The sequence below is a fragment of the Brachyistius frenatus genome, unplaced genomic scaffold (genome assembly GCF_029030835.1).
Source record: "Brachyistius frenatus isolate BFR_SWC_R1_liver_20210118 unplaced genomic scaffold, ASM2903083v1 Contig_121, whole genome shotgun sequence".
Classification (NCBI taxonomy): domain Eukaryota; kingdom Metazoa; phylum Chordata; class Actinopteri; family Embiotocidae; genus Brachyistius; species Brachyistius frenatus.
In genome coordinates, this window is record NW_027210720.1 from 909669 (window position 1) to 934949 (window position 25281).

The 25281-nt window shown below is 43.0% G+C and overlaps 3 protein-coding genes across 4 annotated transcripts in view; 2 read left to right on the top strand and 1 right to left on the bottom strand.

Moving 5' to 3' along the window:
- The window catches only part of fez1 (fasciculation and elongation protein zeta 1 (zygin I)), a 249455-nt gene that overhangs the window by 148007 nt on the left and 76167 nt on the right, over nucleotides 1–25281 (bottom strand). The gene's annotated exons all lie outside the window — the stretch shown is intronic.
- On the top strand, nucleotides 651–7372 carry msantd2 (Myb/SANT DNA binding domain containing 2). The gene is made up of 4 exons (XM_069713727.1): nucleotides 651–1094; nucleotides 2880–3135; nucleotides 3249–3312; nucleotides 3830–7372. Exons 1-4 carry the CDS (start codon nucleotides 663–665, stop codon nucleotides 4713–4715), a joined length of 1638 nt encoding a protein of 545 aa, XP_069569828.1. The 5' UTR covers nucleotides 651–662; the 3' UTR covers nucleotides 4716–7372.
- Nucleotides 12775–25281, top strand: part of esama (endothelial cell adhesion molecule a) — a 68319-nt gene continuing 55812 nt past the window's right edge. Inside the window, exon 1 of the mRNA XM_069713716.1 lies at nucleotides 12775–13180. Coding sequence (XP_069569817.1) covers nucleotides 13114–13180 — 67 coding nt within the window. The 5' untranslated portion in view covers nucleotides 12775–13113. The remainder of the gene's footprint in view (nucleotides 13181–25281) is intronic.

The following is a 25281-nucleotide window of genomic DNA, read 5'->3' on the forward strand; positions in this document are numbered from 1 at the left end:
GGTGAGACCCTGCACCTGTATACAGGTGAGACCCTGCACCTGTATACAGGTGAGACCCTGCACCTGTATACAGGTGAGACCCTGCACCTGTATACAGGTGAGACCCTGCACCTGTCAGTGATGATGCAGTGATGATTGAGTCTCCATTTCCTGCTCACAGTGATAGTTTACTGGGAAACTTGAACAGAACTGAGCTAACGTAACATGCCTGCTAGAAAAAAGTATGTACCAAAAAAAAGTATTTAAAAAAAGAACTGTAGGCTCTAATAATGATTCAACATTTGTTTGGGAAAACCCTTCAATGTTCATATCTGTTGCAGGTCTATCATGACGTTTATGGGGGATGCTGAAATATTTGGGTTGATGAACACCACCACCAGCAACCCCCCACCCCCTCACACACACACACACACACACACACACACACACACACACACACACACACACACACACACACACACACACACACACACACACACACACACACACACACACACACACACACACACACACACACACACACACACACACACACACACACCCCTCCCCCAGGATCCACCCCGCGGCTCTCCCCGGATCCACGCCGGGATTTCCTCCCTGCCTTCCAACGCCGAGCCCCGGACGTCACCTTCCCTCCCCCTCTCCTTAGCAACAGAGGCAACATGGCGGCGTCCAGTAACGCGGAGCATTCTCCAGAGATATCGACCCCGTTAAAGATACCGAAAACCGAGGTGCCATCCCCCGAGTCGGAGGACTTGAGCGACAGCAACCAATACCACTCCAATCCCTCCACACCGAACCGCTTCTCGCCTCTGAACGTGTGCTCGGGGACGTCGGGCCGGACGGCGGCCTCATCTTCCTCCAACAGCTTCACGGCTTGCCGGGGGATGTCGTGGACGCCGTCCGAGACGAACGCCCTCATCGCGGTGTGGGGCAACGAGAGGCTGACGGAGGCGAGGATGCAGCAGCTGGAGGTCGCCGGCACCGTGTTCTCCGGTAAGGCCCCCGGTCCGGCCATGTACGAGCGGGTGTCCAGAGCCTTGTCGGAGCTGGGATACGAGAGGACGCCGTCCCAGTGCCGGGAGAGGATGAAGGTAAATGAGGATGAGAGGTTCCGTGTTCATCCTCCAGCATCAGGACCTCAACCTGCAGCTGCAGACAAACACGTCTGTAATCACATTGTAGTGTGCTGTTAAACACACGTTAACTAACATTATGCTCAAATGAAGTGTCCTGATGGTCTGCTGGGTGTCCATCAGTGTCCTGATGGTCTGCTGGGTGTCCATCAGTGTCCTGATGGTCTGCTGGGTGTCCATCAGTGTCCTAATGGTCTGCTGGGTGTCCATCAGTGTCCTGATGGTCTGCTGGGTGTCCATCAATGTCCTGATGGTCTGCTGGGTGTCCATCAGTGTCCTAATGGTCTGCTGGGTGTCCATCAATGTCCTAATGGTCTGCTGGGTGTCCATCAGTGTCCTGATGGTCTGCATCAGTGTCCTGATGGTCTGCTGGGTGTCCATCAGTCTTCCCACATCTGGTGTTTCCAGTACACATCTTTCTAAATGGTAACAAAGTATCAACAAACACACAACACAGTAACAATTGACAAATACGAGTTTTGTTGTTTATGTGACGTGTTTCCTTATAAATAATCAACAAATGAGATCCGTTTTATTTACAAAGCTTCACCTCCCTGCTAGTGACATGTTAAGTGATACAAATATATTTAACACTGGTCAGTACAATGAATCTGACACCCTCGCCGTAGACGTCAACACACCTCAAATATTTGTCCTTTTCAGCATCAGTGTGTTTGAAATGACGCAGGAAATTAGATTATTTCATCACGTTTCTCAGAACACAATCATCCCTCAATAGTGAGCATCTCTATTTCCTCACCACCACTCTGAACTCTGAGGTATGTCTCATTCTGCTCTGACTGAATGAGGCCGCACCTGTTTGTTAGCGGACCCATCATCACGTCCAGCGTGTCTCACAGATGTAGGACACTCGGTCTGAGGACTTACACTTGTCACATGCAGCTCCTCTAACAGGTCTGAACGGCGTATCAACGAGCATCAACCTCCATTCTGCTCCCTCTCATGTTTGACTGAGGTGATGTTACCAGACAGGACAAGCCGTGGCTCCCTGGTTAGCATGCTGACCTCAGTAAACATCTGTGCAACACAATATATGTCTTTAACATAACATCAACACTCATATTTCTACACTTCCTCTGGATAATTTAATCCAATGTTTTAATCCTAAAAATATTACGTATTGCACCTTTAAACTTATCATGAAATGTTACGTTGTCAGTGCAATATTTCCAAATAACTTTAAAACTGCAGAAAAAGAAAAACTCAAATCTTTGGTCGAATTAGCTGACCACTAATGGCATTCCCTGTGTTTCACAGTCGAGGCCTGTCACCGTCTACATTAAAAACGATTTATTGTGTCGCACATACAAGAAGCTCTGCAAGTAGTGCATCACGAACGCATCACTGTTAGAGGACCGGAGACATGAACAGTGGAACAGGTTGTACCTTCCAGACACCTGATCCACTGAATATGGGAACGGAGACAACGTGTGAACATTGTGTCCCTCCTCAACTTAAAAACGTCTTACAAAGTGTTGCTATGGTGACCTCCGAGTTAACGCACCAACGATGAACCCGGTACATGTTCGTCTTGGAAGCAGTGCTGTTGTCGCCCATCTGTCATCTCTCTGCAGTAATCAAATGAAGACATAAAATGCCCCAAAAAAGGGACAAATTTCAACCGACACACAGACAAATTCAACTCAGAGCTCCACAGACACGATGTACGAAGCTGCCAGTTACTGAACGAACATCCTTTATTTATCCGCCCGTCACGCCCAGACGCTGCGGCGCTGCTACAGCCGTGTGAAGGAGCACGGCATCGGCAAAAGGAAGAGCAGCTATACGATAGAGCAGCTGGAGAAGGTGTTCGGTCAGGGGGGCTGGGACTCCCAGAGCTGCGCCCCCGTGCTGATCAACAGCAGCGGGCTGTATCAGGAGATGGAGTCAGATGGCAGCACCCTGGAAGACTTCTCTCAGGAAGACTGGTGCAACCAGGTGCTGGACTCGGCGTTCCAGGAGGGAGACATGGAGACTGGTGAGTTGTGTGTTGGCGAGCGGTGGACAGGTGGCAAGAATCGACTGAAGAAAGTGTTTTTGAATTGAAGAAAGTGTTTTTGAACTAAAACTTGTGCTTCTTTCTCCCTCTAGAAGAAACTCAGGTTCCTAAAAACAGAGCTCTACAGATTCAAGCCGAGCTGTCCGAACAAAACCAGTAAGTCAACAAAGGCCGACTTCACTTTGTCTTTGTGAAGTCAACATGTTTGATGCCAAGTTTATGATGCAAATAGCTGCGAATTAAACCTCAGTGTGACGGAGCATGTTGGTGCTGAAACAGATCAGGTCAAAGTAAAGATGATCTGAAGTCAGTGGAACAAAGATTATTTCAGGAAATATGTTCAAGTTGTGTGTTCATCAGATCAATGTGTGCACTCTGTCTGCTCTGTCACATACAGCTCCTCTAACAGGTGTTTTTGGATGCGACCACTGGGAGTCGCCAGAGTCACAGTTTTTCAAGTTCAAGTTGGACAATTCATGTTTTTTCCATCAGCTGATGGGAGTTATGATATTGATGCAGGAATATCAGCTCAGCATCATCAACCACCCTGTGACAGGCCAGAGGAAATATTTAAGGCCACAGAAGCGTCCGAATCCAGCCTAACTAGGAGTCGCTGCGTGTCTATCACTGTCTAACCGAGCAAACATGTTGTTTTACTTTTGTCTCTGTGCAGAAAAAGGGACATGATGCAGACTGTGATACGGATCCTGGAGTCAGTGCAGCTGAATTGGGAGCACTTCCAGACGTGGACCGAGTTCTCACGGCTGCATCTCTCCAACAAACTGGCCATCTTTGGCGTGGGCTACAACACGCGCTGGCGCGACGACGTGCGTTACCACTACGCCGAAATCAGCTCGCAGGTGCCGCTGGGCAAGAGACTCCGAGAGTACTTCAACCCGGAGAAACCAGAGGGCCGCATCATTATGACCAAAGTTCAGAAGATGAACTGGAAGAATGTCTACTACAAGTTCCTGGACATCACCATCAGCGAGGCTCGCTGCCTGGAGCTGCACATGGAGGTGGACTGGGTCCCCGTGTCCCAGTCCAGGGCGACAAGCTGCAGCAAAGGCACATCCCACTACCTCCTTCCTGGGGACATCCCCAAGGCGTATGGACTCTACGCCATCGCCTACGAGGGAGTATCGTCCTCTGATGACGCCACGCAGACCTCTCCCCAGGGGGACAGCGAAGACCACATCTTCGAGAACGGGACGCAGAGTCGGTCCGATGGAGAAGGACCGGGGCGGGGCCACAGGACTGGGGCGAGAGTCACGTACTGCTACCTAGGCATAGCTGAGGACAGGACCATACAGCAGTGTCTCTTCCAGCACTTTCAGGGTTCTGGCAAACACTACGTCCACGGTGAGCTGTCCGCCGTGACGCGCTTCCTGCAGGAGAATTGCCGCGGTGACGGAGGCGAAGACTCGCCTCAACGTTTTGCCATTTACATCAAATTCATCGAGGTGGAGCTGGACTTCCTCTCGGCGGGCTCCCTGGTGGAGTGCCTCGAAACGGCTGTCGGTTATTCCTTGAAATACAACAACAGAGAAACGTCATAACTACTGCTCAGTGTTTGAGACTGACTGAACGTACAACTAACGAGTGTTAGAGCCAGGCACCATGAGGGGACCACTTCTGTCTGTTAGAAAGCACGGGTGTGTGCAGGAGGCTGGCATATTTTAGGGCGGCAAATAATAATCAATTTAAGTACTGATTAATCTGCCAATTATATACCTGATGAATCTGTTTGATTGTTAAATGTCACTGGTGAAAGGGGCCCGCTATGATTTCCCAAATCTTCAGTTTACAGACACATTTGACAAAGAAAAACAAGCAATTTGGAATTTTTGCTCCAAAAAAACTTCACAATGCTTCAAAATGAATCATTATTTTTCTCTAATGTATCAGATTTTGCAGCCTTGTCAGCTTTATTAAATTGATATGTCATTAGATCATTAGTAAGGCTAAAAAGAATGACGACACACAATATGGTCAGTATGTTGTGCAGAAGTGTGAGAACTGTAAATTACAGAAGTATTGTATTGTACGTACGTATTGTCAGAAGTACGTACCTGTTATTTTAGACTGATGTGCACTACGAAGGTTCTGCTGCTTGTTTAGTGTAGATAAATATTGCCTCATCAGGGAGTTCGGGGTTGGCTGGGTGACGACTGCAGCATGCATCTGTCTACCTCAGTAGGATGTAGCAAACAAGGCAGCGAGGGGACCGCAGTGTGTATTTGTTCTGAAGCTGCCTTTACTTTGACTGTTGAGGTTTGGACCTGAGTTCACGAAGCGTCGGAGAGGAGCGGCTCATTTATGCCTTACGTTTTGCTCGTGTGACTCGGCTGCAGCTGGGGATGCTTCCACGCAGATCATGCACACAAAGCAGGGAATCAGTATGAGCGAGTGCAGTGCAGTGACCAATGCAGTGACCAGTGCAGTGACCAGTGACCAGCGCAGTGACCAGTGACCAGTGACCAGTGATCAGTGACCAGTGATCAGTGACCAGTGATCAGTGACCAGTGCAGTGACCAGTGACCAATGCAGTGACCAGCGCAGTGACCAGTGACCAGTGACCAGTGATCAGTGACCAGTGATCAGTGACCAGTGCAGTGACCAGTGACCAGTGCAGTGACCAGTGACCAGTGCAGTGACCCGTCTCTCCAGCAGGGTGAACACAGCGTGCGCTCTGAAACATTTCACACAGCTTGTTATGGCTGAATCTAAATGGAAAATGTTACACAGGCTGTAAGAAGATGAAATTGAATTTGATCACAAAATCTCTACTTGGATGTCACAATACCAGAAATTTCAAATGTCTATGAACTTAAACCGTATCCAGCAGCTCCAGTACCTACGCCCTCTACGGTACCTGCAGTAACATAGAGAAACAACTACCTTCATGTTTTCAGAATTGATTGAATTGATTTTGCTTCCCACTTACAACCAGGTGGAGTGCAGTTATTGTGTGTGTTGCTCTCGTGCTCACTCTGCGTTGTCTTCTGCATCTCTAACGTACGCAGAATGTCTCGACCTGGTTGGTGGGATCCATTCACAGTTTTGCTCCTTCATAATCAAAATCTGTTGCACACAGCAGAGTTTGGTTTGTGCTGGATATTCTGAGATACTGTGAGATCAGTGAGGACTAACGGCGCCTGATATGACCCTTAAATATGATCACAATATGTCAGGGATTTTCTGTGATAACAATATTCTTGCTGACATTACAAAATACTGAGAAATGTTTTATTGATCATTTCAAGAACATGGAATTGCAACCAAATAAATAGAGTCTGCCTTCAAATATTCAGTAAAAACGAAACAAAAATTACATTTCAATTGGGTGTTTGTTTGCAAACCACAAATTCGGTAGAAGATACAGCTGCTTCCAGCCATGCTTGTTGTTGCTGCTGTGTTTATGATATGCACGTAAAAACAAGTAGGAACACACTACGGCAAAAAGGAATATTGCTTTTATCATGATATGATTTTTTTGTTGTCATATTGAAAATGATTATATTATCGTGATGTAGCACACCCCTTTAGTGTGCTACCCATTTAGTGCTTGTGTGTGCTTGTGCCATGCTAGCAGCTAAAATGATATGTGAAGGAGGATTTAGGAGTGTAAATACTTGGGAGCATCTCCAGCTGCAGCTGGTGGTGGGTTTCAGTGGAGAGACTGCCATGATGAGTCAGCAGCTCCTCCCACAGACCCGGATTTTAAATGCAGATAACTCTAAGTCCGGCCTGTGTTTGTGATCATCAGCTGTAAACCAGGCAAGAGCGCTGATCTACAACTCCTGGTCAGGTTGAGACTGTAAACTGCAGACGTGAACTTATTCTTGACCAATAATCAAACTAAATCCTTTATGAACGTGATTCCTGAGGTTATGTGCAATGTGCCAGGAAAGGACTGTGTAGAAAAGAAACAATGAAGAAGTCCATATTGAATCTATGTATATGAAATCTACCTTATATATCTATAATATATATATATTTAAGAATATCAATGTTCTTGAGCATTCCAGCTTTTGCAAACTTGCGACGTTCATTTGTTTGAGTATACAGTATAAAAATATAAATATGATATTTTCTATTTGATTGGTTGACACGATGTCCTGTATGTGATTGTTTCAAAGTCACTGTCTTGTGTGTTTACATGTTTGAAACACAATAAATGGGGCACTCACTGTCATTTGCCACACAGTGAAAATAGGTTGGAGTGTTGTTGTTTTTTAGCCTCAGGTTGGTTCTTACCTGCTTTAGATGAACAGTGAGATTTTTGTTTTAAAAGAGCAGAAATGGCTACAAATAAATCACGCTCTTTCCTCAGAAGTAAGATATATAAATCCATAACCAAGTAAATTTGAAGGATTTTAAGATTATGGTTAGAAATGTAGAAATAGTGTCTATTTCAGGAAAAAAGGCTGACAAGGTAGTCAGCTCATGTGTCCTGGAAAATCTGCTGAGAAGATTTAAACATGAGGTGATTGTTGAGCTGTTTTTGCAGCCAATTGAACCATTGGATAAATTCTTAACATTTTCAAGACATGCATTAATACCCATGAATCTTTCACTTGAGCCACCAGCAACCTTTTTCTTTTTTTCTTTCTTTTTTTCCAATTAACCAGTGAAACTGACAGAATTGACTGAATGGATTTGCACCAAATCTGAGACATCCATGGGTCCTTGTGGACCCTGTAGTCTGATAACTTTGATGATCACTGACTTTTCTTCTCGTGTTGTGAAGTTGACATTTTCGTTTTTAAGTAATATCTTGATAAATATTGAATGAATTGCCATTTAATTTGGTACAAACATTGAGTGTCCCTCGGGATTAATAATAATAACTTTCTCTGACTGACCTTTATGTCTGGTGCCATCATCAGGTCAACATTTTATGGAGTTCAATACTTAAGAGTATTCTAATACCGGCAGATAAAATATATTCTCATTGGCCTCAGCTGTACTTTGTGCTAAGCACTAATTTGCAAATGCATGCTAATGCTAGAACTGGTCACTTACCTCATTAACATCAGGATTTAAAGGAGACATCTGATGCGCTTTGTGACTTCCTCTTATAAATAAATGAACACATAATACAACATTTCTCATTCAATGTATTTATGGAAGCTCTGTGAACTGCGTGCTAGCTGCCCCATGCCTCTGTGGAGTACAGCTTTGGACATTCCTTTTTGTTCTTATTGAGAATGGCAGACCACGGTGTAATTTTTAATATCAGTGAGTGTGCAGTCAGTGCAGGGGACCATGTTGAGACCGAGGATGTCGTTGCCTCATGCGGCCAGTAGATGGCCACAGGCAGCCACTGCTGAACATCTTCACATGGTTGGCTAGAAATCACTGTAATCTCCAGTCACTGGGAAATTAAATACATGTTAAATACCTGTTAAAAAAAAAAGAAAAAAAAGAAAGAAAAGAAAAAAAACAACCTTGAATCTGTAATGCAATGTGATGAAACAGTGACACAGGTGTGGACTAATAATTTTGAAGCAGTTGGAACAACAACAAACACTGTGTGTGTCTGTGATGTGAATGCGAGGGGATAATGCCACTGACCTTTTGAAGCCTTTTGAAGTGGAACAAATATGTGGACATTTTTCAGACTTTATCCAAAAACAGACGACAGGAATTTCACAATGAAATACATATTTTCAGATCTATTTATAAATGTTACAAAGTTTATGCACAAAGACACCAAAACATAGAAAGCCATGTAAGCTGCCCTTTGTTAGTTAATGGTTAATGATCAATTTGGCCATTCACTAGTCTATTTACATTGTAGGTGCAAAATATTTCTGGCTCAATGGAAGAAATGACAAATATTTTGCATTCATGTTTCATGGTGACCTGCTGCTGCTGCTGCTGCTTTATATTTGATAGCCCAGTTTGCTTTTCTTCACAATGAATGTGTAAAACAATTTCATTCATCCAAATAAAGGAAAAATCTGAAAAATCGACATTAAAACCTTTTAAAAAATGAATCAGTCCCCTGCATGGCACAAAATATGAAGATGTTCTGCGGTAAATCCAGCTGTGAGGTATTAAACCTGACCTGAAGCTGACTGTGGTCCCCCCTGCACTCTGCAGACCTTCTTCCCTCTGGGCATGTATAGTTTACACTGTATATTCCCAGAGGAAGGACAGGTCTTTGATCGGTAAGCACACCTCTGCTCTTTAAAACAAATCAGTATCTAGGACACTGGTGATGATAGCAGCCATAAAGCAGTGATTCTTGCATGCTTATGTAGATTACATGTATCTACACTATAGAGTAATCTAAGATAATCTGATCATAGAAACACCAGATTCTCACTTTGGGTTCCTGTTGATCCATGTTATTCTTATATAGCATATGGGTATAGTACTGAAAGAATAGAGTGATATAGGGGACATATAAGTCACATTTCTGTGAGTCTGTTGACTTGTCCAGCTGGAATTAAAGAGTATGTGGTGAATGACCAAACATCTTTACTTCACAGTACTCCTGCTTCTCTGCAGCCTGAAAGGAGTGTCAGTCCTGATTCTGGTAAATAAATAGCACCAGTAAACACTCCCAACTCCATACACATTGTTTCATTGTGCTTGAGACCTTCGTCACGTCTTCTCCCTGAATATGAATACAGTACTTTTCCTCCCTGTGGGACTTCCTGTGGTTACTCCAACTGCAGAAGCGTACTATAAAAAGTTGACTGTACTCTGGCTGTATAGACCCTCTAAACATATCTAAACATTAACAGTTAAATCCTGCGAATTATAATGAATTTGTGTGAAGATATTTATATGTCAACTGTATGTTTAAATAATGCACTATTGTAATGCACATTATATTTTAATAGATTTTTTGGGTTGTTTTTTTATCCCAATTTTTGTGAGCTTCACCTTCGTGGTCACGTCTTTCCTCTCCATACTGACAGACAGCCTCACCCGTTAACCAGCAGTCAGCTCTCAGTCAGCTCTCAGTCAGAGCTCAGTCAGCTCTCAGTTAGCTCTCAGTCAGCTCTCAGTTAGCTCTCAGTCAGCTCTCAGCTCTCAGTCAGCTCTCAGTCAGCTCTCAGTCAGCTCTCAGTTAGCTCTCAGTTAGCTCTCAGTCAGCTCTCAGTTAGCTCTCAGTCAGCTCTCAGCTCTCAGTCAGCTCTCAGTCAGCTCTCAGTCAGCTCTCAGTTAGCTCTCAGTCAGCTCTCAGTCAGCTCTCTCCGACCCTTCGTGCCAAATCCCAAAACACATTCAGCAGCCAAGTGTCCAATTACTTTTGAACCCTTGCAATTTGGGCACCAGGTGTTGAAAAGGCTTTTACACTGTTCTTACTGACATAAACCTACTCAATCTAGAAATTAGATTTTACACTTAAATATTCAACTCTTTTATTCCTAATTCTTGCTGAAGCCGACAGTGTGACGAACAACAAAATGTGATTTCTTCTGAGCTGTACATGAATAGAAGACAGATATGCAGCGGTGGACATTGCATACTATATATGGTATGTGATATTTTTTGACCCAGTATTTTTTAGGATCGCGTCAGTTATGTGTATTCTTTTGAACTGCGCATAAGACAGATTGGCAGTTTTCTACCATCCAATAGTGAAATGTTTTTTTAAAACCATATTTTTAGGATGGTGTGAGAAATGGCAACAGTAAACATCAATATAACATACTTATTTCCATTTCCTTGTCCTATTAGTTGGCCTGTGTTTGATCAGGAGGATTTGTGGATTGGGTCGAGCAACATGTGGAGATGAAAAATAGGCATGTTTCAGTTTAGAGAAAGAAAAACAAAACGGAATGATGGAAGAAGGGATATTTCTTTATGTTGTTGGGTAAATCATTAACAAGAGCCAGCAATATGTTTGTCCTCCAGGTGTCAGGTTTGTTCACCATTTGACCGGACTTTGTTCTGTCTGTTCAGATCAGCAGTCTCCTCCAGAATCCAGTATTAGCCTCTTCACCCGGCTCAAATTATGTTCGCTCCTAAATAGAAACAAGCCTGTTTTGACAGCTTTTGCGTGAATGCTGTAGATTTCAGCTGGAGGCCGCGATGCAGTTTACAACACCACAACAAAATCCCATCCCCATGAGGACTGGGGCCTGCTTCTTTGAATTTAATCACAGGAATAACCCCTGTCCACCTCTCATAATTGAGCAGTCCGCCTGCATTAGGCTCACCTTTGTTGCTGAGGCGACTGGGCAATCTTAGAAAATGAAATAAAGGGGCCTGATCGCCTCAGAGAGCACAGGTCAGTCCATATTTCTACATCAGGGTGGTGAGCTCACCTTGGGAATTCACGTCAAGCTGAGTCCAGTCTGTTTCTCTGCTCTCAGACCCACACCTCTTCACACATGAAGGAACAAGAGCTGACGATTTTCAGGGGAAGACGGGGAAAAGGATGGAGCTTTAGATGTGGGGGTTTGAAAATAGGCTTTGTTGAAAAAGCTCAAGCCAGGGTATTTCAAACTGGGACATTGCACTCAGGTTTGCCTGTCTGGAACACCTTTTCTTTTGCCCTTTATCTTATTTAAATGGAAATCCAGACCATAGTCAGCGGTGAGACATCTAGGATGGTTCTTATGGGACTTGAATAATTCATTTTATTTTAAAATAGGCGATTTTATTTTTATTTTTTGATAACATAGCAGCATGCAAATGTCCTAACTGGAAAACAACATTAAAAACCTCAGGCTAGTTGAGGCTGGCTGTTAGCCTTAGCTGAAGTTAATTTAGCTGCTTTTTCATGTTGCCTGAGACTCAGCTCAAACAGCTTAAAACAATTTTCTGAATTTGTCTTGTGACATGAATAAGACAACAAATAAGTCTTAAATTGCAATGGAGAAAAGTAAAAGTAACTCAAGTCCTGCTAAAAGCTTGACAGCAATTAATGCACTCCAGTGCAATTGATATGATTTGGGTTTTTTTAAGCACCTTTAAAGACAAATTCCTGAATGTCTGTGTTTACAGAATAACATTAAGCTGCTCATCTCAGTTCAAATGAGGGAAGCCGAGAAAGGACAAAGGACATATGTTTGTACATGATTTATTTTCCCTCCCTCCATTAGATTTTCCAACACAGTGTTTTTTTTAGGTTTTGTGACAATCATTAATAATCATCTGAATATTCAGCTAAAAAGCCATAAAATTTAAGTTTTACAACTGATTTATTTGAACTAACATATTTTGGGGGTGGGCTATAAATCCTAACCTTTTTTCACTGTCGGTTTGTAGTTACAACTCTCTGCGTTCGTAAGGAAGGTTTCTTTAAAAAAAATAAAAAAAGGGAATGTTCATGATGTGAATTTTAGTCTAAATTATATCCAAAGTTGTGTTTCAAAAGTAGCTTTAACCTCCACATGACGTTGAACAGAGAACAGGTGTAACTCTCCAAGCTCAAATAAATACGGAGCAAAGTCATGATTGTTGCTTTCAAAATAAAAGTGACATTTTCAGGTGACTGTGCTCGTGATTAGAGTCCCTTATTTTGAAGATCCAAGATCGGAAACTGTGGTTGAAATTGGATTTTATTTTACAGCACCTGAGGTGTCATGCCCCCCCCCCCCCCCCCCCACACACACACACACACACACACCGCTCTCGGGAGACGACACGGGATGACAACTTGCAGAGTTGTATTTCGCCGCCGTCTCGTTTCGGAGGGAATATCAGTCGCAGCGTTGGGAAGAGGAGAAGAAGAGTCGCGGAGGAGCTTCAGTGTCGGAGTGGTGATCCAACATTTTATTATTCCTGTCCCTCCACAAAGTCGGAGAAGAGGACTCCTGCGACGCGGGGACACGACGCCGCCCGCACTCCTTCACCTGAAGTGCACCTTACCTTCCCCGCTGAGAGCTGGAGGGAGAAGCACTTGACAGACTTCAGGAGCTTTTGCCTGAGGCGGAACCAGAGCTCGTATAAAGCCGGGTGAAGGACATCAGCACACGGGGAACCATGGAGGTCTGCACTACTTGGAGGAAACTTACTGTGCTCTCTGTTGCCTTTCTGTGGGGGCTCTCAGGTCAGTTTACCTCACACATCTGCACTTATCTATCTCTCGAAGTATGTTTATTTTTTAATTCACAAAAAACAACCGAAATCACTTCTCAAAACTTTACATTTAAAACATGTTTTATATTAATGCAAATATTGGACCTACAATTATTATAATGTTTCCCAAGGTGACATTCATTCATCTCCTCTTCACCTGATTCTGACACTGAAACCACATTTTCATCCAGTGAAGCAGATCAAAGCTGTCTGAGAGTGAGAGGATGACACAAGTACATGTTTTATCATTTTAGCAGATCTTCAGACATTCTGCTCTTCAGTATGTGAGAGATATTTCTTACACAAATGACTGCGACGCTAATAACTATAACAGAATAACAGAAGAGGTCTGGTTCTGTGGGTTCTCTGCTGAATGTGTGCCGTGGATGAGGTGCTGGATTTAAAGCTGAAACACCTGTTTGTTTTTCAGAGGACTTGAAACAAGTGTGTTACACATGATTATGTCTTCCAGGGAAGAATAATCCCTTTATAGCTGCTGCAACATTGGCTCAGCCGTCACTCTCTCTAGCAACGTATTAAACTCCTACTTTCACGGATAGCTGTACAGTACATGCAGCCTACTTTCCCCCTTCCATCGCTTTGATTTAGAAATTGGGGCACGGTACAGCTGCACGAGTGTTTTGCAAACGTTTTAAGGATGAGAAGTTCTAAATGATTCATTCTTCATTTAATGCCGTTAACTAGAGGGGAGCATCACGTTACATTTCACTGGGAAAAATGATCAAGATCTTTTTAAAAGATAGATTTTTAAGGGGAGTTTTGTATTCCATCAGATAGCGACTGGAGGTCAAGTAAAATCCCACAATTCTGATATAATAGAAGATCATTCTCCTTAAATAGCAACATGGAGTTGAGGTACGTTCATCTGCTCATGAATTTTGTATCATCATTTTTGTCATCCCTCTTGTCTCAATTTAACTGTCAGCATCAACAGAAGATACATTTTTGTCAATGGCAGCGGTGGACGCCGGAAACATTCAGTTTGTCTTCAGCCGTGGACTATTCTCACGAACTGCCCTGTTCTCATACCGGAAAACAGGAGATATCCATTTAAGTTAGGGACGAGGGAGCTCCATCCGCTTCAGGTGAGTGCCTATTAGTTCCAAGAGACAGGCTGGGGAACTTCATTTGGCCTGTGAGACATTCAAGCGAGCGGGAGCTCCACATTGTGCCTGAGTTTGCTCTCGGCTGTCCAAGGCCCCTATGCGTTTTTCAGCACTGTTGCCAAAACAATGCCATCCACGGACACTGGCAATCTCAGGCTCACATGGATCTCCCTGAGGGAGGAGTATTACCTGAACAATACCTCCATTTTACCACCCAGACCCTTCAGATGACGCTGTGGTTGGAGGCAGTCGGATGAGCGATCGTTCACAGCGTCTCTTCCTGACTAATCTGGAGTTTCAACAGCAGGCTGTGATTCATTGTCACAGGACAATACCACCACCGTCCTTGACCTCAGTGTTTGACTGACCATCAATTGGCCTGCAGGTGTGTCCTGAAAACACCCAGTGGTCAAGATACGGAGAGGAAGTGTTCATGTGTTGCAGCCGGGAGCAACAGGAAAACTGTGTTCTCCTTAACGCCCCTGTTGTGGCTCAACCTCAACGTCCTTCCGCTAAACAGAAAAGTCCTCATTTTGTGTCTCAGTCCAACATAAGAGCAGTGGAGAATATTGTCAGACTCAAGCACAGACTGGATATAGAAGTGGACGTAGGTTGCAGGTCTGACGAGTGAGGCCAGTGCGGAAGTGCTATAAAGTCCAATACCACAGAGGACCACTAGGGGCTGGCTCCATAAAGGTTCTCGTTCCATAGAGTCCCATTCAACTCCTCTCATGAAATACAAAGTCAGTAGATTTTGCGTCATGATCATGTCCTTCACTAAAGTCACTCCTTCTTATGATTTTTCTGGCGGTCCATCTAAAGATAATCCCATCATTAGTTAAATATCAGGCTTCGACAAGCAGTATGTTTGGAGGCGTGTCTGTTTGATTGACAGGCCTGCGGTGCAGTCAGGTTTCCACTGTAGGTACGTGGGTGTTGTGTCTCCGGGTTCTGAGTCAGATTTTCCGTTTGCTCCTCCCCCAGCTTGTGCATAATATTGTCTCCACTTTAGTCAATATCAAGATGGCAACGGCCGACATGCCGAACCCGAGGCTTCAGAACCGAACCGGGTGATGTCCTGGTTGGTTGCAGTGTGTTTCAGTGTATTCTGTCTCTTTATTTAATCCCAAACTGACTCCATGGTATTGAGATCAGATCAGATCTGTGGAGGTCGGATCATCTCTTTCATGCTGAAGACGGTTCTTTATGACGGCGGCTGGATGTTTGTGCTCATTGTCCTGCACAATGGTTCATCATTTTTTAACATTTTTCAAGCCAAAGTGTCCAACAATCATTCTGGGTTCTTAAATGTGAGACGTGGCTGCATTTCCTTGTCTTGCATTAGAACAATTTAAAGACCTTGGATGGCTGGTGGGACAAAACCAGACACCACCTGGGACTCTCAGAGATGCTCTTCAATGTGATTTGCCTTTCACGGTTCCAGACCAGGAAATTACTGTTTCATAAACTGCAAAAATAATCAGATATGCATTGAATATACAGCACATTTTTCTCCTATATTTACCGTGCCAATTGGACCAGAATCTAGACATGTGACATATATTTTGTGCTGGTACAATGTTTAGGGAGGAACATGCTACCCACACACATTGGTTTAAGCAGGAACAGCTGAAATGACAAAATATTCGGGGGTCACTTCAGCTGCACACAATCAGGTCTGCCGACGTCAGTTAACTTGAACGTTGTCCTCTGTTTAATTCATTGTTACTTTTCTTAATTAAATCTGACACCTAAATTCTCCGCTTCCTCCCAGCATTGGAATCTTTTTATATTAAGCTTTCCCAGCCCAACGTTTAACAGTGCTTCTCAATCACATGAACCCATTAAGATTGTCTCACCGAAGTCATGTTTGGGTCAGCTAATTTCATTACATTAGCTTAGGTTGTGCAGGCGCTGCACCTAATTATGCACTGTATTGTAATTGCTGAAATTAATTTGAAGTCCTGTCATGAGGTTAACACATGAATCACATTTAGGAGGGTTTAATCTTTCCCTATTATTTCACTCTTATTGGTAAATGTGCGTTAGAAGTGCTCATCATGTGGTCCAGGCCCTTCGCATTCATGTTTTCTAGGCAGCCTGCTTAGGGACACATTACCCAGAGTTCCTGTTACACTTTGACATAAATTAATTCTTTGAAGTCTGTTTGAAGTATGTCCGCAATTATATTGACACTTGGTTCCCCCAAATGGAAACCTGGACAAATTGTACTATTTTAGATGCCCCAGAGCTCCAATAAATTGAACTGTGCAATGGAAAGAGCGACTGGCACTGTGTTTTAGTGGTGCATTCACACTAGCACACACTTATCTTGAAGCTAGACGTCCTTTATTATTGCTCAGTTGTTCATGGCAACGATGTATAAACCATGCCGTATCTCTCCACCGTTGGGCAATTACTCTTGTATTCTGGACACACCATCAGGCAAAAGAACATCTTCATTTGTTTTCCAGGTGGGTCCCCCAATGGACTTTACTTATTTAACAAGGTCAGTCCATACAAGCTTCAAAAGACTCCTGTGGGCAGCGGTGGCTGCGCTGCCACTGCTGATTATCTACGGCGACTGTCAGTGATTTATAGTGGTGAATGAGAGGGTTGCAAGAATTATATTTAATAACGTGTATTATTTTAACACAGGGGCACTGATCCCTCCCTCATAATAAGATAGCATGTACTGAAGCTTGGTATACAGGCACACTCTTTATTTGACAATAGAACAGCATTGGTTTGTTTTAATCCCTGTTGTTACCGTGACAACACAATTTACCCAAATGCATTTTTTTTTTACATTTTTTTTATTTTTTTATTTCACTTTATTAATCCCCGAGGGGAAATTTCCTTCACTACAGCAGGGGGGCTCTCAGGGGGGAGCTGCTGCAACAGTCTGCCACTAGCACGGTGCCAGGTAACCTGACCTGAGGTGCATGTTTTTTTTGGGGATGTTTTTTTTTTCATCTCCCTTATGAAGACGAAAAGCAGAACTGTGGAATGCGGCTCATGCAACTTACAACTATTGCCTTATCTCTAATTGCCTATTCCTTAGAATAATACCAAATGGATGTGCGGCCAAGCCCCTTTCCACTTTGAGCCGGGATTACAGCAGTTTGAAGGCCGCACTCCTCATGTACGTGTCCCCAGCAACTGGTGCCATTTTGATTTGAGGAGGGAGATTGAGGGATTTATCAGGACGTAATGACGACATACAACAGTGCACTTTTTCCTCTCCGGCGAGGCAGGTTGTCGTCCAATCGTCGGTCCGTGTAAGTGCAGCAGTGCCTCTTGTAATCCTGTGTATTTACACCGCTGGCTCTCTGTACATGGCCAAGGAGAACAAGAACCTGGAGGGAGATTAGTGCAGGTTCAATCTCATAGTCATGGCGAATGAGAGAGTTGTCATTGTGAAAGAGACATCACAAAGGTATCTGAAAAATCCACAATCTGTGCTTTACTATGCTTTTTAACTTCAGTTGTTTACATAGTACACATGGCGCACATTGAAAAACTTGTCTTTGTGGTTTTCTTGTGTGGCCTCTTTTTGTGTGGGTGCGTGTCTCTTTGTAGTTGTGTTGCATCTCTGTTTTTTTGTTGTATCCTTGTGGTTGTTTTGAATCTCTTTGCGGTTGTTTTGAAGAACTTGGAGTTGTTTTGCATCTTTTGTAGATGTTTTGCATCTCTTTGTGGTCATTTTTGTCCCTGTGTTTGTTATTTTGCATTTCTTTGTAATCATGTATCTTTTCTTGTCTTTTTAAGTCTCTGTGATCATTTTGCATCTCTCTGGTCTGAATTTCCCCCCAAAAATGTTAACGGTCACTTCAGACAGACGCTTCAATCTACAAATACTGCAATTAATTCTGGGGTCATGAAAACCTTAATCTAATTAAATCACCTTAATTAAAGTTACATTCACAGGGTTAATGCTGTGATTAAAGAATGTGGAGCACCGCAGTGTTAGTTGCATCTTTTAGGGGCTGCATTGACCCCTTAAGACCATTTTCAAGCAAACCATTGGAGGTTTGATGGCTCCTGCCCCACATTCACTGTTACTACTATTTTTAAGTGTCTACTTGCAGTCATATTTTTAGTCTCAAATTGGGATGAACAGTGGGAAAGTGGCATAAGAGTAACGTAACTATGTTTGTGACATGGAGGAGTGTGGATGCTGACACTTGCATGAATCCAGGAATTTGTTGTGACTGATATCAGGAGCAGCAATCGGATGATTGTGTGCAGGTGATACACCAACTGGCCTGATGCCAGCCATGATTTCCACTGTATGTGCTGGGTGTCCCTTTTCTGGGTTTTCTGTGACTTCTCATCTCCATCCATGGATCCAGAAGGAAGAAGGCCTCCTCTCAGGGGTCATGAGAAAAGCATTGGGCGACTTTCCCAACATTCGGCCCTGGCCTGAGGACTCTTAAAGGCACAGACACCCGCACTTCTTTACTTCATCTTCCTTTCCCTTCTGTCATTTTCACTCTGCCCCTCCCCTTCATACGCTCTTGAAAAGAAGGAAGTTCACCATTATTCTACACTGGACAGAAAGGCTGTTTATGGCTGTTGGTATTTTTCCCCCATGAGTGATTGATGCCTGGAAAGATGTTTGCAAGTTCAGATAGAAATCTCTTGTGGACAGTGTATTGTTTTGCATATGGGCTACATAAACAGAGTTATTCCCAGCTGATGTTTGCTTTTAGCAATTCACAGACAATAATGGTTTCAACTCGCACAAGCCCATGAGGTCAAAAACAAATACATGACATGTAGTTTATTTATAGAGCTATTATTTTGGAAGATGTTTGTATTTCCGTCCCAAGTCATAATGCGTGTGCTGCAAAACTTCACATAGTGCAGACTGCAGTGTCAGCCTCAGTCTGTGACGCTACTGGAGTCAGGCTTTGACATCATACTGGATAATGGCTATTTACAGCAAAGGGAGCAACAAGAAGCTCATCAGGTGCTTCTTATTATGTTGCGATTATATTTAATTTCATACCATATATTTATAATTATCAGAAAAACATGTCATTTTCTTGTATTTCCTTCCTGAGCTGCAAACACTGCTGAAACTATGTTAATTCTACATTATTTAGTTCATCACACCAAAGATTTCTCAACCATGTAGTGAATACAAGTTGTAAAAGCTGTTGTAGATGATACCTGAGCTTGTGAGAAGCAGGGGAGGTTACCCTGGATGCCGATGCAGTAGTTCTTATGCGCGTTATGTGTTGCATAGTCGCTCTGTTGAGAAGTAACACAAACAGCATCAGCGTAACTTTACTGCAAGCTTTGACAATAACAAATCATTCACAGTATAAAGGCTCCCTGTGCCTTTCCAAGGAAAAGTAAAGAACGGACATCAATAAATATATAAAATACATTATTAAGAAAAGCAGAACAATATTACTGACAGGTAAGAGATTGAATTAGTCTCATAATAACTACAACATCTCCAAATATTTATCTAAAATAAACTAAAAGTACTTGAAATGAATATAACACAGAAACAATCAAAACAAGAGAGCTCCATTTCAGAATTATGAATACAGTCATTTCATAAGAATATGTAATTTCAGACTTCTTTAAACCAACTGATTCCCAAAACTTAAAACAGAATGCATACCTTACTTTTGAAGGAAAGCATTAGTTGGAAAAGCACTTTCAAAAGAATATATGCAAATTCTACTCCAAAGTATATTTACTCCCATATATGTGATGTCATATAGAATAATTGCACTCTTTATAAATGTTCACACCACTTTAGGAGGAGTAAAAAATAAGAAATAAAAAAACATAATTGTTAAACTGTATCCTCCGAAATAAATGTATTATATCTAACAGATGCTTTTTTCAAAAAGTGACTTGTATTTTCTTCTCTGGAGTACTCCACTCTGTGTGCATGATTCAAAGCTCAGAGCCTCGGGGTTCAAGCCGTTATTTAAAATCAAGTTACTGCTTTCTCACCCTGGGAGAACAGGGAGATGGAAGAATAGCAGAATACAGTCTGTGTCTGAGAATATAAAAAAAAATACAAATCCTCTGAAAAGACAGCTTCTTAAAAACGTAGCTGTTTTTAGTTGCAACCCCGTCACAGTTGTCTAATGGTTTTTGAAAGGGTCTCCTGAGGAGTTTTGTAGAATTTTCTCTCCACCTACAGGCGACCACAGTCATCTGAACCGGAGCTATAACAGACCTGATTTGGCCAAAGGCTCCGAGCCAGTCTTGCTGGCAGTTTGCTTCCAGTGTTGCTGACAGATGTTGCAACCAGAAGTCAACAAGCACACATCCTTTTGACCTGTCCTTCAAAAACAAGAAAATAAGAAGTTAATAAAGCGGTGGACAGACGGGAATTGAGGGCATGGGCTTAGACAAGATAGGCCGTGTTAAATTATTCCTACTTGGAGGTATTTAGGTGGGGGTGGGGGTTAGAGCTTGATGCACTTATGACTTCAGAGACACTGACATAATCTGGGTTTTCTTCTTCAAGTGTTTGGCCAGCTCATAATTACACTTTCCCAATCATTTATTCATTTGTTAGCTGTAGTATTCTTTTATTATCATTTTCTCCTCTTTTATTTTTTTCTCAGGGAGTTCTTCAAATTCTGTTTTGCAGTGAACTCTTCCAGCTGATCATGACGTCTGCAGATCTACAGTATATTTCTGAGTTACAAAAGCCAACTAATGAGATCTTGTGTGACTGACCTGGATTTATGCATCCAGTTCAGTTATTGTACTTTATTAATAGTATTTTATTAAATCCATGTGGCGCATCTATTATTGTATTCCTCCTCTGCTGTTATGGTTGACTGAGGGTGGTGATTTTTCCTAACAGTATAAGAAAGTTATTTTTTGACAGGAAAGTGACTTTAATCTGTCCTCTGAAAGGCTTTGAAAATTTGGCCTAGCCTAGCCAGTCCAAATCAATCCAATTCAGTCCAGTTCTACTGATGATTGTGTGGCGGTGCGACTGAGTGCCGTTTCTTTACTCACAGATGATGTTTGGGTGACAAAAACCTGACAACAGCCAAGACGTAACTGTTGACTTTCACTGAGATCCCAGCTGTGGGAATGAAAAGCAGCCGTTCAGCAGCAAACTGAGGTGAACAAAACAGCACAGCTTTATTTTAGCAGAAAGTCCATTAAAGTTTGCACAGATTTACCATGATGGTGATCATGAGGATCAGAATCACGGCTGGGATGTAGTTTAACAAGCCGTATATTATATTTCATAACAATATCACTATTTCTTTTGATGTTAGTGGAGTTTTGTCTTTATTTAAGGTGAGACAGGGCGTCAAACTGAACTGATTCGATACCAGATGAGAAGGTTCGTTACTTCTTTAGTAAACAAAGTAACCAACGTGAGGAGGGGGAGGGTCATATTAGGAAAAAAGCCTCTTCTACTGATTTTGATGCCTTATAGTGAGGACAGACTTAATGTCTGCATCACACATGGACCATATGGACACACAAAGTGGTCATTTTCTCCTGGACAACCACTGACACCTGTGTGAGGAGAAAAATCTCTCTGACATTATCAGAAGTATAATTACAGCGGCCCAGTGGAAGCCAAATGGAGTAATTGGGTTAAAGGTGACACTGGCAGCAGGCAGCTATGTGGAAAAAGTCATTATAGTTACACTATTAAGCAGAGGCCTTCAGGGCATCAGACGCTGTGCTGGTGTTCTCAGCGAGGCGTCGAACGAGTGAAGAGGCGCCGTTAAAAAGTCAGTCGGAGGGACACGGAAGGTTTATGGATCCACCCTCCTTCACATGTTGTTGAGGGAAAACTCCCTCTTTGCATACCCTGAATGACTTTACACCCATCCATGATCTATACCAGCTTTGTCCTGGAAGGACGTCATGGGGAGGGGCTGCTGTTCATCTACAATATAATGTTTAGTGGAGTGTTTAACACTTTTTTTTTTAATGGTAATTGAACTTTTGTAATCCTCTCTCATCTCCCAGAATTCTTTGTATCAACCCCTGTAAACAGATGTGTACCATTGACTGGATATAAAAGTGTTCGTAGCTTCGGTATCTGAAAAATGAGATGCAGAAGTGTCTCAAGCTGCAATACCACTGAGTGCCACTAGAGGTCGGCTCCAAAAAGCCTCCGGCTTCAAAAAGCCTCCGGCTCCATAGACTCCCATTCAACTTCTCTCATCAAATCCAAAGTGAATAAAATGTGTCCATCAGTTCTCTCGGTGTTGTTAGCTAAAGTCACTCCTTCTTCTTAGTTTTCTGGAGGTCCATCTGAAAATAATCCCTCATTCATTAGAAAAGAAGATTCAAGAAGACCTGTTTTTGGGGGCGTGTCTGTTTGATTGACAGGCCTGCGGTGCAGTCAGGTTCCAGCTATTGGTGGGCGGGACGTAGTATCGTCAGGTTTCCGATCAGATCGGTCAGATCCACCGCTGGCTCCTCCCCCAGCTCGTCCAAATATGGTCACTTCCTGCTCCGAACCGCTCTGAACTAGCAAAGATGGTGACGGACAGAATCTGAACTGGAGGATTCATAACGTTCACAAACCGATGGGTGACGTCACTGTCGGTTGTTGCTTAAAGTGAATCCTAATTGTTGGGCTTCATAGTACACATCTGCAGCGTCCCCTGCTGTTGTATCTAAACTACCAGAAAAAGGCAAAACAGACACAAAATAATAATTTAATGAGTGCAGACAATCTTATGAGAAGTGTGTCCAGAGTTCAGGTGATGGGATGAGAGACACTGCATGATGGAGCCTTCTGCCACTGCAATGAGTGTTCCTCTGGCACTTACCTCCATCCAACATGTGTATTGTTGAATCACTGTGAACTTGCATGAAAATGGGAGGAGCGGTCCATTAAGGAAGGATGTCAGTATTGATCAAGCACTGCTGTATCATTTGGTGTCAAAGAACACTGAGATTGTCTCTCCTACTCAGGAAAAGGCCAAAGCCACAAAGCAAACGTTTTTGTGAATGAGATGTGTGTAAATTACATTAACATAAGTCATTTTTAATGTACGGAAGCTTTTTATTTGTGAATGTCGTTAAAGGAGTAGTTTTGGAAATCCTGCATCCTTGGCTGAGAATCAGGTGAGATGATTGATATAAATCTCAGATGAGACTGGTACCTATATTACTTGTATAAGTAAATACAACCATAAAAAAACCAACCAACCACTAGATTCACTGCAGTTAGACAGAGTGCACAATACAGTATATACGGTACATAATCATATGAATATGTATCCTAATTTATTTATAGAGAGACACTCAAAGATGTGGTTATAAATCCCTTAAACCCTCCTTGTGGCAGTTATGTCGGTCCTGCACAAGGACGTTCTCTCCTCCTGGGTGAAAGCCTTGTCGTAGAACTGCTCCGGATTTTTCTGCCTATCACCAGAAAGGACAGTGATTTCATTGGTCATGAATGAAATATTTTCCTGCACTCTTCTGACCATGAAATGATTAAAAACTCCCCTCTCTCGCCCAAAGTCCTCCCTCTGAGTGGACTCTTCTCATGGTGACAGGAAACAGCGCTGCTTGTATTCATCTGCTCCTTTTTACAATATTGATCTGGACCTTTAAAAGCAAAAGTTTCATGGCAGTTCATTGGAAGCGACAGTCCTCAAACCGCAGCAGTGGTCAGAGCGCCTGCGAGCGCGGCTCACCTTCTGTGTGTGATGTGAGATATAAATGACATCAGAGCCTTTCACGGAGGTCCAGTGGAAGCCGAGGCTTCCTGCGGTCTCAGTCTGTAAAGTCCTGTGGCCACCAGCACGGAAACCAGACCCTCTATCGATCCCATGATTTCACTGCTGCCTGTGATGTTCCTGAGGGCAGAGCCTCATGTCACCTCAGCACTAAAATGTTCCTCTGCTACTTCCCTGCACGACAAGCTATTTCATTAACAACATGTTTGGTTGTTATTGGTATTGACAGACTGACTTTCCTGTTTCGAATGGATCACATTTTTATTGTCCCTCATATTTCTTTTCTTTTTTTTTTGCTCACAGACATCTCCCTGTGTGTAAATCAACATTATTACATCTTCATTTCCCCCCTCCTCTTCCTCCTTGCCCTTTTCCTTTTCATTTTGTCGTCCACTCATCCTCTTCCTCCTCCTCCTCCTCTCCTTCATCCCATCTCTCCTGAGAAAAGGGCGGCAGCTCCAGCATCTCATCAGCATCAGTGTCTTGGATCAGCCGGGAGGGTTACAGCGAGAGGGCTTTGTTATATCATTGTGTGTGTATCATATGTGTGTGTGTGTGTGTGTGTGTGTGTGTGTGTGTGTGTGTGTGTGTGTGTGTGTGTGTGTGTGTGTGTTTCTATCCTCCATCCTTTCACTTCATGTTTTATGTGTTTTGAGAATGCATAACTTTACCCTTAACACGGTATGTGTATATGTAAGGATGCTGTATGTATTCGGTGCTTCATCTTCCCTCTTCAGCCTCACACGTTCCTGTGTTTACTCTTCATTTTTCAGATTAGTTGTCCCTCTATCTCTCCGTCTATCTCTCCTCTCTGCTCCTTCCCTCCCTGGGTGGTGTATGTAATTATAAGCTCTTATCTATTTTTCTGTCACACACAACTACACTCCGGAGAGAGCTCAGTTGATGTCATTATCGCCAACAATGGCTCAGAGGTGCAGCCCTCCCCCATCCTCCCCATGCTCCCCCATATACACTATAATTGCTATTATTAAAAATATCCCCTGCGTTGTCAACCTCCTGACCCCCCCCCCCCCCCCACACACACACACAGACAGTCATGATGTGTTTTAATACGCCGCTAATATGACCTTCTTTCAAAACATGCAGGAGTATCTCTGCCAACACTGACATAATTGGATTCCTCTTTCTTCATTTTCAGTCCAAGTGACAACAGCCTTTGGAGAAAAACACGTTTGCCGTCATCAAATTAAGAGCCAAAGTGCTTTTAA